Source organism: Carassius carassius, chromosome 31 (assembly GCF_963082965.1).
Source record: "Carassius carassius chromosome 31, fCarCar2.1, whole genome shotgun sequence".
Lineage (NCBI taxonomy): Eukaryota > Metazoa > Chordata > Actinopteri > Cypriniformes > Cyprinidae > Carassius > Carassius carassius.
In genome coordinates, this window is record NC_081785.1 from 4,121,070 (window position 1) to 4,141,338 (window position 20,269).

The 20,269-nt window shown below is 36.5% G+C and overlaps 2 protein-coding genes and 2 long non-coding RNA genes across 6 annotated transcripts in view; 2 read left to right on the forward strand and 2 right to left on the reverse strand.

Moving 5' to 3' along the window:
- The window catches only part of smyd3 (SET and MYND domain containing 3), a 162,414-nt gene extending 149,310 nt beyond the window's left edge, over positions 1-13,104 (reverse strand). Inside the window, exon 1 of the mRNA XM_059518588.1 lies at positions 12,858-13,104. Within this exon, the coding sequence (XP_059374571.1) occupies positions 12,858-13,021 (164 nt within the window). The 5' untranslated portion in view covers positions 13,022-13,104. The remainder of the gene's footprint in view (positions 1-12,857) is intronic.
- LOC132111369 (uncharacterized) lies at positions 1,761-2,250 on the reverse strand. Its single transcript, XR_009424795.1, has 2 exons — positions 2,013-2,250; positions 1,761-1,973 (listed from the first exon to the last, which is right to left on the reverse strand). It is a non-coding gene; the product is annotated as an uncharacterized LOC132111369 (long non-coding RNA).
- On the forward strand, positions 3,415-5,581 carry LOC132111368 (uncharacterized). Of its 2 annotated transcripts, none has more exons than XR_009424794.1 (3): positions 3,415-3,669; positions 3,706-3,735; positions 5,472-5,581. It is a non-coding gene; the product is annotated as an uncharacterized LOC132111368 (long non-coding RNA). The 2 variants fall into 2 exon arrangements; XR_009424793.1 differs by having other exon boundaries at positions 3,706-3,771; positions 5,472-5,556.
- A 230-nt stretch (positions 13,105-13,334) lies between the features above and the next one.
- Positions 13,335-18,918, forward strand: tfb2m (transcription factor B2, mitochondrial). 2 transcript variants are annotated; one of them, XM_059518586.1, is made up of 9 exons: positions 13,335-13,487; positions 13,918-14,386; positions 14,465-14,556; positions 15,460-15,613; positions 16,401-16,549; positions 16,658-16,747; positions 16,873-16,935; positions 17,917-18,068; positions 18,183-18,918. In XM_059518586.1, exons 2-9 carry the CDS (start codon positions 13,942-13,944, stop codon positions 18,367-18,369), a joined length of 1,332 nt encoding a protein of 443 aa, XP_059374569.1. In that variant the 5' UTR covers positions 13,335-13,487; positions 13,918-13,941; the 3' UTR covers positions 18,370-18,918. The 2 variants fall into 2 exon arrangements, with proteins under 2 accessions (XP_059374569.1, XP_059374570.1); XM_059518587.1 differs by having other exon boundaries at positions 13,353-13,466.
- The last annotated feature ends 1,351 nt before the right edge of the window (positions 18,919-20,269 follow it).

Here is a 20,269-nt window from a genome sequence, read left to right on the forward strand (position 1 = left end):
ATATGAATAAATACAGGATATTTAAATTCAGTTCTGGCCTTAAATGATGATGAAGATGTGAGCAGCTCCAGTTCTTTTGTTCTATACACATTTAAAACACATGGTTCCACAGACACATCTGTTCTTATATGTCCACTTATCCTTATCACGTGCACATTTAAGTCAAAGTCAAGCATCAGGCTTTTGAATGTTTTTCAATCTATGACTGGCAATTTGTTGCTGTTGCAAGTGGCATATAAAGATGACATTTTGTAAACACTAGTTCAGAACTTTGGGGTCACTAAGAAATTTAAAAGAAGACTCTTAATAAGCTCACCAAGGCTGATCCAAAATATAGTAAATATTGTGAAATATTATTACAATTTAAAATGAAAGTTTTCTAATGTAATTTAATTTGTGATCAATGCTGAATTTTCAGCATCATTACTCCAGTCTTCAGTGTCACATGATCCTTCAGAAATCATTCTAATATGCTGATTTGGTTTCTCAAGAAACATTACTTATCAAATGTTTTAAAAAATTTGTGCCGGATTTATTTATTTATTTATTTATTTTATGGAACTTTTCAAAAGAACAGCATTTATTTGAAATCGAAACATTGAGTAACGCTATAAAAAGTATTTAAGGTAAATTTCATGCATTGTTAAATAAAAGTATTCATTTCTTTAAAAATAAAATCTTACTTTTGAACATTATATAAAATACAATGAACGTTTTCCTCGGCTTTTATCCTGAGACCAACCTCATATTAGCCAGGTGGATAAAAGCTAGCAATAAACCAAATCAGAGCGTTCACAGCAAAATAAGAAGAGAAGTGGGGGAAAAGGAGCCAATAGCCACTAATCCTGGAAATGAGAAACCTGTGGAGGCACAACGAGCCACAAACAGGCTGAATAATTATCAGTTCCTCAGAGCTACCGCTGCTACAGCTTACAGCAGGAATTCATTACTCAAGCACTGAAGCAGATACACACACACACTAAGTGTGCCAGCGGTGTACCCGTGTAAGATTAGGTCAAGATGCACAAACAAAACTTCATTCCCTCAAATGCATGATAGGAAAGGATTTTTTCGGGGAGCTACCATGGCTTTTAATTTGATGTGGCATATTCATACATTCATAGCAATGATACGAGACGGTGACCTTTCCAGCCAGAAAATCATTAGGATCACCATTAAAGTGTATAATCCTATTTGTCACAACCATAGACTGTATAAAAACATGGACGTAGTGTCCGTGGCGTCACCCGTAGACTCCTGAAGTGGAGAGGCATCCAGTAGACACCAGTGGCTGGACACCAGTGGATGGACAGCAGACGTCATTTCCGCATCGTCATTCACTTTTCAAATTGACGTCATTTCCGTATCGTCATTCACTTTTCAATTTTGACACGCCATGCAGATGTCAGCGGTAAGAAAAAATAATAAACTGTTGATGATTTATAGGTCATGTCAGAATTCAAATGCACAAACTAGCTAGTTAAAAAAATCGTCTTGTTTTCAAGGTACTGGGTCGTGTTTTTTAAAGGTATTAGTGAACTCTGGTGTGCCTCAATTCTAGAGCTAACGTTAGGTTGCTACAATAGATTTTCCAATTAAATCGTTCTTTGAGTGGTATGATTTAATATTGTAAATACGTTTTTTTTCACTTGGATGTGTGAAGATTGTACCCAGTTAACGACATCTCATAGAACAGTCTTGGTAGAGAATAGTCTAAAATGCTAGGTTGTCTATGCATACGAGAGTTTGCTAGCTAGCTATGTTTTTTTGGTTTTTGCTGAAGTAGTACCTTTCCCTATGCACGTGTAAATACCTGATGTTTAATATGTTTATGATGATGTTTAAAGCGCTTTGGTGGCCATGGGTCTGTTGAAAGCGCTATATAGCCTAAATGCAGTCCATTTACCATTTTACATATTTTGTATAGGAGAATGTTAACATTTATATAAGTTTTTTTTGTTTTTGTTACCACACTATTTTTTACAGTCCATCTACCACACACAACTTTTCACCTACATTGTTCAATTCCTTTTTTTTTTTTGGAAAGTTATTAATTGGATTTTTGTAAACTCTTATGAATTATAAGGTACTACCGGTACCGGTATTATGTGTCACTATACTTATTACGTAAACAATCTGTTAATACTACCCTCTTCTTTTAGGCAAATCACATGCGTAAAGGGACGGAGCTACCACCAATACAGAAATGCACAGAGTGCTGAAGCCGGTATCACTGCCCGCTGAGCAATTCAAACATTTTTAAACCCCACAGACCGATACCGTGTAATCATTCATTTAAAGGCTCATCTTGCGAGATCTGTAAAATACAAAAGGTGGGTACATTTTCTCAATATGACACACCATTTGTATGTTGTTTGAATCTGTAGTTAATGTATTTTTGTGTTTGCTTCCACAGGCTATTGCATGTACAAGTGCAACCTTGGTTGCAAGGCACAGGCTCACTTTCATTGTGTTTGTAAATCTTTTTTTTCCATAAGAATAGGTCAATCAATCATTTAAGTAAAAGCCATTGTATAGCACCTGGCAAAGAGCTCCAAACATTTCTACCAGGATATACCCTGACAGCGCTAACCAGGAAAGAGGCGGAGACATCTCTCACCAAAGGAGAGGTCAGAAAACCACTTACCGGAGAAAAGGATGGAACAGCACCATTGTAAAGCAAGTCAAAAACTTGAGACAGCAAACAGTAATTTGCCCCAAATGCAACATGTGTATGAACAAAAAAAATATGTCCAAGCACATATTACATAAGCATTCAGGTGTCCACACTCTGGATGTCACCTCAAACTCGCACCTGCCAAGCCAGTGCCTGGATCATCTAAATGGGATATTTGCTGTGGTTAAAACGATGCACGGATCAAGTGTGCCATTTCATGTCAAAAGAAAGATCTGGGGTAACACGCAACAAGTATACTGTGAATCACCTCAATGCCTCTTGAAATAGGGACTTCCCCCACAACCTTACAGGCCTGACAGTGGCATCTTCATTCTGATGGTCAGATTTGACAAATTTTACTAATTAGATTGTGTAATTTCCAATAAATATTGCAAAACCATGAAGTGTTCATTTGATCTGGATTGTTTTGTAAATTGTCTGATCATGTGAATCTACGTATATTTTAAAAACAGAAGTGGTTACATTTACAAAAAAAAAATAAGAATTGAATATCCAAATGGGCAAGGCAAAAAACTGTGGCCAATTAACATGTACAAGTCTGTTGTATTGACAAAACCTTATAGTCTAGGCTGAATTTAAGTCACAAAAAATAGTGATATGATCTGAACAATATATATTTTCAAGGTGGTTCTTGTGAATGCAGTTCGCATGAATTATTGATGTTATAATATTAAGTACATTATTGAGAATTGTTTTATGTAAAGAGATATGATAAAGATCATATTTCAATTTGCACACAGCTTTTATATTATATATTTTAAGTCATAAAAGTAAAATGACAATACGGAAAAGACGTTTGCAATTAAGCCTGCAAAGAATGCTGTCTATCCACTGGTGAAAACAGAAAATAAATATGCTGTCTATCCATAGGTCAAAATATAAAATAAATAAATGTCAATCCAGAGGTGAAAATAAAAAATAAATATACTGTCCATCCAGAGGTGAGAACTAAATATGCTGTCTATCCACAGGTGAAAATATAAAATAAATATTCTGACCATCCAGAGGTGAGAACTAAATATGCTGTCTATCCAGAGGTGAAAATATAAAATAAATATACTGTCCATCCAGAGGTGAGAACTAAATATGCTGTCTATCCACAGGTGAAAATATAAAATAAATATTCTGACCATCCAGAGGTGAGAACTACAACCCGAATTCCGGAAAAGTTGGGACGTTTTTTAAATTTTAATAAAATGAAAACTAAAGGAATTTCAAATCACATGAGCCAATATTTTATTCACAATAGAACATAGATAACGTAGCAAATGTTTAAACTGAGAAATTTTACACTTTTATCCACTTAATTAGCTCATTTAAAATTTAATGCCTGCTACAGGTCTCAAAAAAGTTGGCACGGGGGCAACAAATGGCTAAAAAAGCAAGCAGTTTTGAAAAGATTCAGCTGGGAGAACATCTAGTGATTAATTAAGTTAATTGATATCAGGTCTGTAACATGATTAGCTATAAAAGCTTTGTCTTAGAGAAGCAGAGTCTCTCAGAAGTAAAGATGGGCAGAGGCTCTCCAATCTGTGAAAGACTGCGTAAAAAAATTGTGGAAAACTTTAAAAACAATGTTCCTCAACGTCAAACTGCAAAGGCTTTGCAAATCTCATCATCTACAGTGCATAACATCATCAAAAGATTCAGAGTTACTGGAGAAATCTCTGTGCGTAAGGGACAAGTCCGGAGACCTTTATTGGATGCCCGTGGTCTTCGGGCTCTCAGACGACACTGCATCACTCATCGGCATGATTGTGTCAATGACATTACTAAATGGGCCCAGGAATACTTTCAGAAACCACTGTCGGTAAACACAATCCGCCGTGCCATCAGCAGATGCCAACTAAAGCTCTATCATGCAAAAAGGAAGCCATTTGTGAACATGGTCCAGAAGCGCCGTCGTGTCCTGTGGGCCAAGGCTCATTTAAAATGGACTATTTCAAAATGGAATAGTGTTTTATGGTCAGACGAGTCCAAATTTGACATTCTTGTTGGAAATCACAGATGCCGTGTCCTCCGGGCTAAAGAGGAGGGAGACCTTCCAGCATGTTATCAGCGTTCAGTTCAAAAGCCAGCATCTCTGATGGTATGGGGGTGCATAAGTGCATACGGTATGGGCAGCTTGCATGTTTTGGAAGGCTCTGTGAATGCTGAAAGGTATATAAAGGTTTTAGAGCAACATATGCTTCCCTCCAAACAACGTCTATTTCAGGGAAGGCCTTGTTTATTTCAGCAGGACAATGCAAAACCACATACTGCAGCTATAACAACAGCATGGCTTCGTCGTAGAAGAGTCCGGGTGCTAACCTGGCCTGCCTGCAGTCCAGATCTTTCGCCTATAGAGAACATTTGGCGCATCATTAAACGAAAAATACGTCAAAGACGACCACGAACTCTTCAGCAGCTGGAAATCTATATAAGGCAAGAATGGGACCAAATTCCAACAGCAAAACTCCAGCAACTCATAGCCTCAATGCCCAGACGTCTTCAAACTGTTTTGAAAAGAAAAGGAGATGCTACACCATGGTAAACATGCCCCGTCCCAACTATTTTGAGACCTGTAGCAGAAATCAAAATTGAAATGAGCTCATTTTGTGCATAAAATTTTAAACTTTCTCAGTTTAAACATTTGCTATGTTATCTATGTTCTATTGTGAATAAAATATTGGCTCATGTGATTTGAAAGTCTTTTAGTTTTCATTTTATTAAAATTTAAAAAACGTCCCAACTTTTCCGGAATTCGGGTTGTAAATATGCTGTCTATCCACAGGTGAAAATATAAAATAAATATATCTCAATCCAGAGGTGAAAATAGGAAATAAAATTGCTGTCCATCCAGCGGTGAAAACGGAAATTAGCGGCGAAACGGAAATGATGGAGAAAATGGAAATGACGTAGGCTGTCTATCTAGTGTCTATCCGGAGGTGAGTCTGCAGGGCTGCAGCTGGATGCTATTGCAGAAGTGTGGTTTCTAAAGCCTAAAGTGTGTAGAGCGGGCTATCGCCATCTTGGCAGCACGTCATTACGCGACTCTCCCGGACAATCAAAAATGGGCAAAAAGACGGGAGCTACTTGCTGAAGCCACACCCACCTAGCACGACGGCAGTGTCAGCAGCGGCAATCCACCTGTCACTCAAGTGACCACGCCCTTAATTATGCAAAACTTTAAGTCTTAATATAATTTAAATGGATGAGTGATAAAAATGTTTACCGCCCTCACAGTTGTCATGAAGCGCAAAATTAGCTATTTAGACCAAAATCATTTTTTGCACCAGGCTGTAAACATGTTTTTTCCTGCTGTAAAGTTGGGCATTTTAACACTGGGAGTCTATGGGACTGACTCTCTTTTGCAGCCAGCCTCAAGCGGCCAGTCGATGAATTGCAGTTTTAGTCACTTCCTTATTGGCCTCACGAGAGAGAGCGGGAGGTTGGGGCTCGGTCACAACACACGAGGAGTTGTGTGGATTATTAGAGAACACCTTCATTTGTTGAAACCACTGATTAAAAAGTAAATAAATCTCATATGCTCCATGACTTCATGGAGTCAAAGGAGGCTTTCATTTTTCCACATCCCACGGTCGCAGAGACTGTGGAAATAAATTACAGACATGCCATTAGACTTGAGGGGTTTTGGTTGTAATCAAGCAAAACAGGCTTTTGTCCTGTCATTACTGCTCCATAAAGATCCTGTAAACCAATGAGTTTAATACCACATGTAGAGGAAAGTTTTGGAAATGGATTTTTCATTTTAAATGAAAATGATGGTGCGTGATGTTGATGGTCACTAAGCCATTGCTAAGTGGTTTTTATCATTGGAATAAAATTCTTTCATATTTCCAAATAAACAGACAGATGCACAAACTAAAAATAAAAATTGTAAAGAGGATTACAAAAATGAGTTAATAAAGAAGATTATTGCAGTACATTTTACAAGCTAAAACTGTTCTAGTCTTTCTACTTTCAAATGTTTAATTCAATTCAATGTTAACAACATGTCTTTAATATTCTTTATTAGCGATTACTGAGTGAAAGTTGTTTCTACACCTTATAGACACTGCAGAAATGTTAAAGTGTTTATTGACACATATTTGAAATCTTAAACATCTGTAATATGTCCACTTAATGTTGTTCTAACATTGAAGAGCAACGTTTTAACAAAATATTAGATCTATAACCAAAATGTCTGAAATACATGTGCTATCAAGATTTAGGTTAATCCAGGCCTATATAATATGTATTTTCTTCCGTTAAAAACGTATATGGGTAAGTGGAATTCCAAGGTATCTGATATGTGAAAACTATTAAACCCATGTGACTAATAATAACAACATATTATATACTAATAATATCATATGTGTGATAGAATACTACCATAAAAAAGTGAAAAGAAAAACATTTGTAACTGGAATAACCATTGAGACCTTCTTAAACCTGTCTCATGTACCAAGAAACAATCTGATATTTCTGTTTGAACGCCCTGGAATAACACATCCCAGAATCTCTTAATCAGAAAAGGCTTTCATGCCACAGCAGAAGAAGTGTGAGGGAGATTTTCCAGACAGCCGAAGAAAACCTGGGCAGCATTTATAGCCAGCAAACTCAAAATCACTAGAGTTACGAGGCTGAGGATAACTACAGGCTTTATTTTCCTATTGACTTTCAATCAAAGGGAGGACAAAACACAAACAGCGGAGCGCAGCAGCATGAGGACAAATGCAGGACAACTCAAACATGATGCTCAAGGTCACAGGTTTGCTCTCTTCAAGAGGCTCTTAGTAGCATGATGGATGTTTTCACAAATGCATTTGCTTGTTGCAGTGCATCTGGTTGAACGGAGTTCAAAAGGGCTGCTGGAGAGTAATTCAACACGTCGTTCATGACACAAGAGCAGATCGATGGCATTATCCTCATCTAGGCAGATGAAGAAGACTTCAGAAAGTGCATCAAATGAAAACAAATTATTATATGCCTTACCAAAACAATTTTTAAAAAGTACTGCACCCTGATGAAATACCATTGTATTCATTTAAATACCTTACAGCACAATTTAGACACCATAGTATATGAATATGGTACTCATAAAAAGAAATTAGCAAAAACTACAGATTTCAGTTTTTAATTTTCTTATGAAAATATAAACATTTAAAATGTATATAAAAAAAATAAAGAAATATTAATACTGGCCGTGGTTAATAATATTTAATGATTCTCTTCTCTATCTTGAGGTAACCAATAAACAAGTGTTTATTAAATAATCTTTCCTCTATAGGTTTATTTAAATAAATTATTTTCTCTTTTTTCCCCAGGTAAAATAAAATGTATTAATTTAATAAAGATAACTTAATATAGTAAAATCAAAAAAAAGAGCAGATTCAATTTATTTTTAATTAATACTTAGGTTTCATTTATATTAGTTATGTTAAAATGGTCATATAAATTTTTTTTATACGTTTCTGCACATAAATAAAACAGCCAGAAACATAAATTTAGCTTTCTAGAGACAATAAACTGACTATATTTAATAATATTTACTGGTTATTTTTCCATTTATTTATTAAAAAAAATGTTTATTATTATTATTATTAAAATTAGGTTTTCCTGGTAAAACTACAAAAAAAGGGGGAAATAACCAGTAACTAGTAGCATTAAAAGCAGGAAAATCGTATGAAAAAAAAAAGTCAACGCATCTTACAGAAATCATATGCTGTTTAATTTATTAGTTATCAGTCACAATAATGATAATAGATGTGATTCAACAAAGTTAAGTAAAGAGGAAAAAACAATCGTGCAACATGAAGTTTTTTGTGAATTAAACTGGCCTCAGCAAGCTGGGCTTTTAACTTCCATGTTTGTCGTTCATGTCATGCTTTGTGTTTACAGAACTCTAATCAATCTACACAAATTTCATGGCTGGCTTTTCATCACATAGGCCTGTCTGTTATGACTAATATAGATCAATTATATATTCATGAATTTATGGAAGGAGTTTGCATCTGATCTCCACTGCACAAATGCCGTGCATGCAAAAAACTTCTTTCAACTTCATTGCCTTATAATTCCATAATAATAATTCAAGAACAGAGGTCTGCTCACAAAACTGCACAGAACAAATGAGTGAATTGAATCACAGAGACGGAGCCACTGGTCCACAGATCATACAGGAACACAAGTCTGGAAACGAGAGCATCACTCCATGAGAACATATGGCGGATTTAAAGAACAGGCACAGACGGAAACATCAAAGCAACTGGTGACCGCTGACCTGAACTGCAAAAATGGCTCAATTCTGCTTTACAGCCACATTTTCAGACATCTGAAATTAAACCAACTATTTTGATAGCCTCATATAAGCAGGGCACCAAAGAGCACAGGAAGGTGTGATAAGACACAACCATTTCACCGATAAGACATGAGGAGCCATAAAAAAAAATAATAATAAAAAAAAAACATAGCTTTGATTTTCTTTATGATTTAACATGTGGATACGTCTTCTTCAGATGCATGCAAAACCCATTTAGGTCATATTAAAGACCTAAAACATAGACTCAACATATGCATAAATTACGCCACAACACACCTCCAGTCATGCTTCATCATAAAAGGAAGCCATAATGGTTTGTTTACTTGCTGACCTGTGGCTCCTGGACACATGCTGGGACGGGGAGGAACACATCAACCAACTCCTTAATGCCCCCCCCCTCCCACAGTCATTAGTGCTCGTTACAAATAAACACACAATCAAGAGAGGCGAGTAGCAATTACCCTCGTCTTTGATGTTGCCTTAATTTCCTTTAAAATGCCCCTCTTGGTTTCTCAAATAAACAAACCCAAGTGAACAGCTTTTGAAGCAAGCGGCTCTACAACTTAATGGGAAAAAATAAAAATAAACAAATCAATGACATCATATTCTGTGTTGGCTGAGACATGTCATTACAGAAGAAATAAAAGACTTCATAAAGCTGTTAAAAATGTTTCAGCACTCATAGAAATGTAGAATTCATTCTGAAATGCATTTTGCACCCCTCTGGGACTTTGAAATGCTTTCAAATTAATATGAGCATCAACAAAACACACGGTTTCACAGGTGAAGCAGTCATGCATTACACACTGTTTAACCAAGGTCAGAAGATACTGCATTTCATCACCAGGGTGTAACTGTCTCGACATGCGGTTGAAGGATCTGACACATGCTGCAAGGGAGACAGCTGCAAATATGCTTCAATTGTTTTTCACTGGTAGCCCATTACAAACATGGGATTATGCATAAGCCTTTACTAAAGCAATGCATTTTATGGCCACTGAACTATTACTGAGAAATTCATCTTCTATAATAACAGGTACACCACATTAACCTTTACAGTGCATAGTTATTAATATTGATCTAAATGAATAAGACTCATTAAATTAATCGCTAAATCAAGCCCTGGAGAACAAGTCTACAGCATCTGGTGATCAGATACATCATGGTATATTTTTGAATACCGTAGTATTACCATCTGATACCATCACCAGTAAAGAGTCGAAGTGCTCATTAATTCTGAACATATTGTAAAAGAAGTTCTTTGAGCTCTGTGACAGCATGAGCATCTTTGGGTTTGTTCTGAGCAGCGGTCAGGGACCATTACAATACAGAGCTCTTCTGAGCAGATTATTACCGGTGTATTTCCATGGCGTTTCTTTTCATCCCCAGTGTTCTCCTGTGTGAGTCCAAGCAGACGGCTCTCTATAGATGAGCCAGGTTATCAGCAGGACCGAAGCACTAATCCCCAGCCAGAAATGACTGTCTTCCGAGTCTGTCTGTCTGCTTTTTTCCTTCCCTCTCAAGTGGAAAGATCCGCTCCACAAGGTCACGCTCAGAAAAGCATTGAACGGGAGTCAGGAAAATTACATACCTGAAATATGAAGAACCGCTGCCTGACCAGCCAAACAGCAAAAAGCAGATGGCAATTAATACCTCGACAGGGAACAGATGAATAAAAGAGAGCAGGAGGAGGGAAAGAACCAGAAAAAGAGAGCGAATGGATACCTTTAGGGCTATTCAAATCTTGCCCTGGAGGGCCAGTGCACTGCAGAGTTTAGCTCCAACCCTGATCAAACACACCTGAGCCTGTTAATCAATGGCTTTGGGATCATTAGAAAATCACTGGTAGGTGGATTTGATCAGGGTTAGAGCTAAACTCTGCAGTGCACTGGCCCTCCAGGGCAAGATTTGAATAACGCTGCCTTAGGTGTGTGTGTGTGTGTGTGTGTGTGTGTGTGTGTGTGTGTGTGTGTGTGTGTGTGTGTGTGTGTGTGTGTGTGTGTGTGTGTGTGTGTGTGTGTGTGTGTGTGTGTGTGTGTGTGTGTGTGTGTGTGCATTTACTCAACTCCAGAACATGACACTTAAAACAAGTGCACAGGAGAATTATCATAACCTCATTTAACAAGAACTTAATAAATAAAGTAGGCCTACTTAAATTACATTATATATTATACATGATGTTCTTTGTCTGCAAACAAAGATCTCAGACGAAATGACAACTAATAACGCCTCTAACTACCACAAACAGTCATCTTTTAGACAGTTATTTGTATGCTTGACACATCTGTGAACTTGAAATATCTATAATAAACAGTCATTTATAGTTCACTGAAAAATATAAAATAAAACAAAAAAATAAAGTTCTGGAATAGTTTAGCCAAAATTTGCTGAAAATTTACAATCTAAGAAATAGATAAGTTTGTTTCTTCATCACTTCACTTGTTCACCAATGGATCTTCTGCAGTGAATGGGTGCCGTCAGAATGAGAGTCCAAACAGCTGATTAAACATCACAATAATCCACAACATTTACAAGCGAAACAGTTCTAAACAAATATGTCAGCGCATTTTAATGTGAGAGGACAACATGGGATAGACTTTTTCCAGTGAAGGAAGCATTCTTATAGATTAAGGACTAGTACTTTGGCCAGAAACGATGGTTTGAAGTTAAAATGCTTTAATGATGAACCTGTTTCTTACAAACGAGCATCTTTTCACTTCACATGTCATTAACTGATGAAATGGAGTGGTGTGGATTACTTGTGGATTATTGTGATGTTTTTATCAGCTGTTTGAACTCTCATTCTGACGGCACCCATTCACTGCAGAGGAGCCATTGGTAAGCAAGTGATTTAATGCTACATTTCTCCAAATCTGCTCTGATGAAGAAACAACATCATCTACGTCCTAGATGGCCTGAGAGTGAGCAAATTTGGGTGAACTATTCCTTTAAACATCACATAAGATGTTAATTTTCTAAGGGATTGGATGCACAACTTCCAGACAGCGGATGATAAAAGAAGAATACAATGGATTTACATTTAAAGAGGGACCTGAGCAATATAGAGTCTTTCTGAACTTGAGAAAGTAAAAACAGCCTAACAACCACCAGTAATCCCTAGTTACCTAATTTAATGTTTACATTTACACATCAGACTTTAAAAGGGTGTTTTCACAGTGATGTCATAGAATAACCATTTTGGGTTCCAGAAAGATCCTTTTAATGAACGGTTTAATTAAGTGTTTAATCTTTACACTATTGACTATTCCATTTTAGATAGCCTAAATAAACTGCGCAGTTATATCAGACACACCTCATGAACTGAACAACAAAAACAGCATCCCGTGTAAAAGAACACGTCAGAGAAAGAGCGACAGCGCCCCCTGCAGAACACACTCAGAAGGGTCACGCATTACTCGTGTATTTTTGTCCTGCATCAGTTTATGCTCGCTTTTAATTAGCTGTCATACAAACTCATTTCATGTCACAAAAACATAGATAAAAGGCAGAAGAGAAGAGAACCCTGCAGACAGAATGGTTTTTGCTATTTACCCTTACAAAGCAGTACTGCTACACTGTTGTAGTTTGAAATATAACTATGTACTGCTGAGCGTGTACTATGTCATTTACCTAAACGGTACAATGTCAGTACCAAATGCATATATTAGCATGAAATATTGTCCAATATAAACATTGTAAAAATACAAACAGTACCATAGTACTTTTCTGAAATCAATATTTTGCATTATAATGTAGATGCACCACATTCACTAACCTGATCATAAACATGTGGCCGGATATAACCCTCTGAAAAAGTTTTCTCTAAGATTTTGGAAATGAACTATGGTTTCTTACCTCTGCAGACAACTATGGCAGGCAGTCTTCAAGAAATCCTTGGCTATGCAGAACGCATACGGCTCGCATGAATGAATCGCTTCACCAGCTTTGAGTTCGCGCAGAGCACGCAAACCATTTCCTTTCCCCTCACTGACAAACCTCTCTATATTCATAGTCATCATATCATAACACTATTATCTACCGATTTGAGAGTCCATGCGCCGACATACAGAACATGCACTTTATGAATGCCGTTTGTATTCATTACTGTCAACTTGACACGGTCCTTGCGCAAGTTATTAAAAAAAAAAAAGAAAAACGATACATTTCACTACAAAAACAAAATTTCCATAATCATTTTTATATGTATAAATATATTATCCTGGGATGAATGCTGATTGCACATATTAGTAACAGAATAATACATAATATAATAATCTTAATACATTCAGGATTGCGCAAAATAGACGCACTCTTGATCAGCATAATATGTTGGAGGGTCGCGGCAACATGACGTACATTGTGCGCCTCACCAATAGGATTGCGAAACAGTCGGGTCAACAACATGCGGGGTTCAATGTCACAGACGCGTGTGCTGCGCAGCTTTCATTAATGTAGATCCTGTGGGCAAGAACCGCTTCATTTGAGGTTAGTTTGTGTTAAAATGATCTAAAAGTGTGTTACCATCGATTTGCATGTCAGGAGAGACAGATAGTTAACGATTGCGTCTGCTGCCACAGCATGGGTCATGATGCATAAGCAGAATATACAGGAATAATATGTAATGTAATGGTCAAAGCATTTAAGCTATGGTCGAAATATGTATTTAAAAAGATATTTTCAATAAAATATATGGCAATCAAGCGAAGGAAATGTCTGATCTGAATAGCCACGTGCAGTGGCTGCAATGATGCAGTTTTGATAACCATATATATATATATATATATATATATATATATAACTCTTTATAGTAAGGTTCCTTTAGTTAATTCATTAACAACATGAACAACATTTATTACTGTGTTTCTTAATCTTTAATATATTATTATATTATATAATGCATATTATTTAATTTCAGGCTGCAAGCTTGTTGTTGGTCATCATGGCAGCGTGTGGAGGTTGTAGGTTCTTTGTCCTAACTTTAAGAACTCTGTGTGGAACATCAAGATCTGCATCACCCTGCGTTCTGCCTTTAACTAAACACAGGACTTTGTCCACCTCTGCGGGAACTTGCTCTCTAGACCCATTCCCCTCCGGGTCAAGGAAGACCCCGGCTCAGGTGGGCAAACCAGAGCGAATTTTTCCATCCCCAGGAGGCGTTCAGAGGAACCTCTCCGCTATCGCCGTGCCCCTGCAGGGTCAGTTTCGCCCCCTCTGCCGGTACGATCCTTTAGATTTGGGCGATGTGGAGGAGAACACACAGAAAGCGCTGGCCTGTAAACACCTGAGACGGTTCATAGTAGACCCTTCCCTCGCAAGAGTCGTGACTGACCACCTCGCCGGAGACATTGATGATGGGAAAGCTGTTATATTTGAGTGTAACCCAGGTGTGTGTTCCTCAACTACTAATGAAATGCTGTCAGTATTTGTTAAGATGTTAATGTGGGTTTTGTCTCTGTCCGCAGGTCCTGGGGTGTTGACACGTGCTCTGCTGAACCGTGGGGCTCAAAGAGTAGTTGCCTTGGAAAGTGACACTAACTTCCTTCCTGATCTGAAGGCAGGTGTCCATTTATTCACTACTCATGCTTAGGCCAATCTCTTAAACCACTTGCTCACCAATGGATCCTCTGAAGTGAATGGGTGCCGTCAGAATGAGAGTCTAAACAGCTGATAAAAACATCACAATAATCCACACAACTCCAGTTATCAGTTAATGTTTAATGAAGTTAATCGCTGCATATTTGTAAGAAACAAATCTGTCATTAGGAACTTTTAAACTTCAAGCTGTTGCTTCTGGCTAAAATAAGAGTCAACTGTCCATAATATTGCTTTCTCTGTTGAAAAAGTCATCTTATCTGAATCAGGAGAAAAATATGCACAGATTGAGTGCTGTTTACAAACCACAACAATAATAAACAATTATGTCAGTGGATTTTTTTTTTATGTGAGGACAACAATAGATTAAATTTTTTAATAGAGGAAGCATTATGATGGATTATGAATTGTTATTTTGACCAGAAGCGATGGTTTAAAGTTAAAACTTCTTAATGATGGATCCGTTTCTTACATTCACGCAGCTTTTGATTTCGCAAGACATTAATTGGTGGATTTGAGATTACTAGTAGATTATTGTGATGTTTTTCTCAGCTGTTTGAACTCTCTTTCTGATGGCACCCATTCACTGCAGAGGATCCATTGATGAAAAATTGAAGTAATGCTATATTTCTCCAAATCTGTTCCTGTCAAGAAACAAACTCAGCTGCATCTTGTGTGGTCTTTTCAACAGATTTGTATTTTTGGGTGAACTATTCCTTTAAAACATAATAAAATAGTTCAGTGTACTGGCACACATCCGATTTTCTCCCAACTTGATTATTAAGGACATCAATATCATTTTAACCATGATAGGTATATTAAATAAAAAAACAGCACACCCATAAAATAACCTTTGATCTTAAAGGACCTGGAGCGCAAACTGGATGGGCAGCTGGATGTGGTTCATTGTGACTTCTTCAAACTGGATCCCATCGGCCACGGCAGCATGAAACCACCCGTCATGTACTCAGAGAAACTCTTCTCTGACCTTGCCATCTCCGAGGTTCCTTGGACAGCAGGTTAGTGCCCTAAACATTCAGATTAACGTGGAAGGGAAGAAAGAAGGACATAAGGGATAACATTGGGATAAGTAAACTGACCCTTTAAGAAACATATAAATGTGACCCTGGACCACAAAACTTGTAAGTGTCAATTTTTTAAATTGAGATGTATGCATCACCCGAAAGCTGAATAAATAAGCTTTTGGTTGATGTATGGATGGTTAGGATCGGACAATATTTGGCAGAGATACAAATATTTGAAACTCTGGAATTTGAGGGTGCAAAAAAATCTAAATACTGAGAAAATCACCTTTAAAATTTTCCAAATGAATTCTTATCAGTGAATATTACAAATCAGAAAATTAAGTTTTGATATATTTACAGTAGGAAATGTACAAAATATCAGTAAAACTTGTTAACTATTAACTATTACATTTCTCTCAATAAATTCTTAATTTGCAGCTTATTAATAGTTAGTAAGGTAGTTGTTAGGTTTAGGTATTGGGTAAGATTAGGGATGTAGAATAAGGCATTAATATGGCTAATATTCTAGTAATATGCATGCTAATAAGCAACTAATAGGTGTTACCTATTCTAAAGCGTTACCAAAATATCTTCATGGAACATTATCTTTACTTAATATCCTAATGATTTTTGCTATAAAAGAAAAATCGATAATTTTGACCCATACATTGTTTTTTTTTTGTTTTTTGTTTTTTTTGGCTATTGCTACAAATATACCCCAGCGACTTAAGATTGGTTTTGTGATCCAGGGTCATAAATATGTTTTCTATTTCTGGATCAGATGTCCCAGTGAAGATTGTGGGGATCTTCTCACAAAGAAATGAGAAGAACATACTGTGGAAGCTGATTTACAACCTGTTTGAGCGCCGCTCCATTTTCCACTACGGACGTGTGGAGTTGATCATGTTCATCAGCCAGAAAGAATACACAGTGAGTTCACATGACTCCATGTGTGAGAGAGTTTTAACTATACAAGTAGCAGCAGTTGGAGCTTTCAAGCTAAATCCAAGTCTGAATTCTGCTTCTTTTCTCTTTTAGAAACTAGTGACCCGTCCAAGAGATTACAAGAACTACCAAGCTTTCAATGTTCTCTGGCAGATGGCCTGTGACATTGAGTTACTGCATGAGGTAAGACTTTTTATTATTATTTATGTATCATTGTTACCTTTTTCCAGAAACAATTTAGTGATTAATGACCGGTGTGTTTGTGCATGTACTATATTTGTGAATTTCTGCTTTGTCTTCATTACCAGGAGCCTTTGTCTTCCTTTTTAACTGTGACCAAGAAGTCTGGAAGGCCCTCCTCAAAGAACACTGTAAGTATTGGCACACAAATACTAACACTCTAGGATTCAGCATCTTTTTATATAGTATAAGTGATTCAGGAGAAGCACTGTGTCATCACATCATTCTGTCTGATGAATTTGATTGCAGTATTCTTCTTAAAGAATAATTTGAAATCATTAGTAATCAGTAATCAGCATTCAGACCAATGAGTCATTGGTCGGAATGAGCTAGACAACTCATTTTCCCACTGAATACAGTTTTTTAACTTTATCACTTGCTTACTTAATTGCAGGTTATGTGCGCTATTTAAAAATGAGCTGTGAAACTTTAGTCTGCTTTGTGTACTTTTAAGAGCATATGCTGATTTGCTGCTCAAGAAACATTTCTTTATTATTATCAATGTTGAAAACAGTTGTAGTAACTTTTTCTGGATTCTTTGATGAATAGAGATCTCAAAAGAACAGAATTTACGTGAAATTGAAATCTTTTGCAACTTTATAAATGTCTGTACTGTCACTACTTTTCAGCAATTTAAGTATTAAAGGGACAGTTCACCCAAAAATTTAAATTCTGTTATTAATGACTCGCCCTCGTGTCATTCCAAACCCGTAAGACCTTCGTTCATATTTAAAACACAAATTAAGATATTTTCGATGAAATCCGAGAGCTTTCTGACCCTGCATAGACAACAACACAACTACAATATTCAAGGACCAGAAAGGTAGTAAGGACATTGTTAAAATAATCCATGTGACATCAGTGGTTCAGCCATAATTTTTTTTCTTTTTTTTCAAATAAATGTTCTTTTGAATTTTCTATTCTTCAAAAATTGCAAAAAAAAAAAAAAAATAGATTTTTAATGAATAGAAAGTTCAAAATAACATTTATTTGAAATATCATTTTTTTTATAACATTGATTTTACTGTCATGGTTTATGAATTTGATACGTTGAACACTACAAAAACTTAGTATTTCCAAGGTTTTCATTTACCCTTTTTTTACCCCCACAGTTATCCCAAAGTGATAACCTTTGCTTGGTGCGAATAACTCCACGTGAGGACTTGTTTAACTCTCACCTGACTCCCTTAAACGGCAGCACTCTGGTTTTGATGGTGAAACAGTGCCTTGCAAAAAGGAAAAGCAGACTGATAGAACAAATTAAGTAAGTTTATGAAAGTTTATGATCCAAACTAGAATTTCTGAGTGAATAAACAGTTCTAAACTAATATTAGAGGAGCTGTATTCATACTTTCCTTTTGTATTTGGTTTTCTAAAGCTCATGGAGTCCTGGCAGTGGATCAGAGCTCATTTCAAAGCTCAGCTTCCTTGACGACACGATGACAGGCGACGTTTACCCCGATGAGTTCAAGCGTCTGTTTGAGCTAATGGAGCAGTCTGGAAACTTCACTCAGAGCTGGCTTTATGAGGAGACGCTGGAAACCACCAACACCGGTCATGCATAACACCGTCTTGAATGTATTCCCTACAGAGCTAATCATGGATGAAAAACAAAAGACATTGTTTTATATGGAAGAGACAGCTAAAGAAGAAGAACACTGTACAGCTTAAAGAAACCCGAATCCTTAATGATGGCCAATATTTAGACAGATCGTCTATGAAAGACTTTACATTTTGATAAAAGTTACATTTAGAAATAAAATGTGGCCTGGAGAAACAGGTTTTGTCAGTGGCGTTTTGGTTGTCATTGACTGCTGGTTGGATACCTTTGGACAAGTTTGGAGATTTTTTTCCTATATAAAAAAAGATATTGTTAGATTTCAGAGGTGTAGTTTTCATGACGAAGCCATAAAGCCAATAACCATTAAATGTGTATAACATGTACCTGCTTGATCTGTTTGATGGTAACATAAAAGAAATAAAAAAACAATTTGTAATTCTAAAGATTGCATTACCAAACCAATTAATGATGTAAATGTTCGAAAGTACATTTTGTTTGTTTGCTTTAAATATGTATTTAAATATATGAATTTTTAATAAACAGCAAATAAATGACGCAATAAATGTAAGAATTGCTTGGTTTTCAAATAATGAAAATAGTGACCCACCTAGTATTACCCAGAATATTATGAAAAACCAAACCAGTAGAATGAAAGAAAGAAATGCAAATGATTTGCTAAAACTGATTTAAATAAATTTAATTGTCATTATTTTTTTCTTACTTTCCCTCTTTATTTTCTTTGCTTTTAACTTTTTTTACTCTTTCTCATTTTCATTATTTTCATTTTTTTATATATATATATTTATGCGTTTATTTATTTTTATATTCTGAAATGAAAATTATGTATACACAACTGACTGTAATAATCTCATCCACAAGGTGGCATAGATAGAGTACTATCAAAGTCCTTTTTTTATAAATTGTCTCTGGTACAATTTAATCAAAGATCCCCCTACAAAGTTACAAATCGTACGTGGTTCATGAATGTTAATCATGTTATGAGGGGGGACTGTTTCCAATCGATATCCCTCTTAGAGAGATATATATAGCATGGCTGGACTGGCCATTGGGCATACCGGGCATTTGCCCGGTGGGCCGACGTGCTTTTTGGGCCGATATCTCATACTCATAATTTTTTTTTTTTTTTTTTTTTTTTTTTTTTTTATATATATAAACGGCCCATAAAATTTGTACATCGGCGGCCTATTCGTTTTGTTTTGTTTTGCTTAATTGGCGGCGCTGGGTTTGTGCCGGTGTAATGCATTGGTCAAAGTCAGTGTTAGTTTTTTTTTCTGACAGACCAGCCCATGAAACACGTAGATCAGCGGCCCATTGGCTCTTTTCATGATTGACACTGGGCTGGCCCAATCACAACTTTAAACGAGTGAGCGAGCGGCAGCAGTCAGTGTGTATCTGTAAAAAAGATGGAGAAGAAACGCAAGGAATGTGCAGATAAATAGCGTGAAAAAATAGAACCAGGCCCTTAAAGCAGACACTGTAAACTGTGTCAAAATATATGTTTTCTGACCTTCACCAGCTCCTGTGGCAGATGATGATAGTGAGGACGGAGAGAGATGAGAAAGTGTAGAGCCTACGGTAAGCATAACTACTTTCAAAACACTTAGGCCATGTAATGAGTGTAGATTATTTCCACATCTGCATAGTTGACGATTACCACAATTCACTAGAAATTTAATAAGAGGCGTTTGAAAACCATGTTTTCCGCCAAAATAAAAGCTTGATGCAGTTTGCGTCAAAATAAAAGATCATGTGCTTATCTCTTTCAAGTATAGAAATTGGTACAACTAATTAAGAAAGAAATTTGTGCATTTGTTTTACAAAATATTGTATTACTGTCATTGGATTAATATTATAACCATTATTATGTATAGGTGTAATGTAAA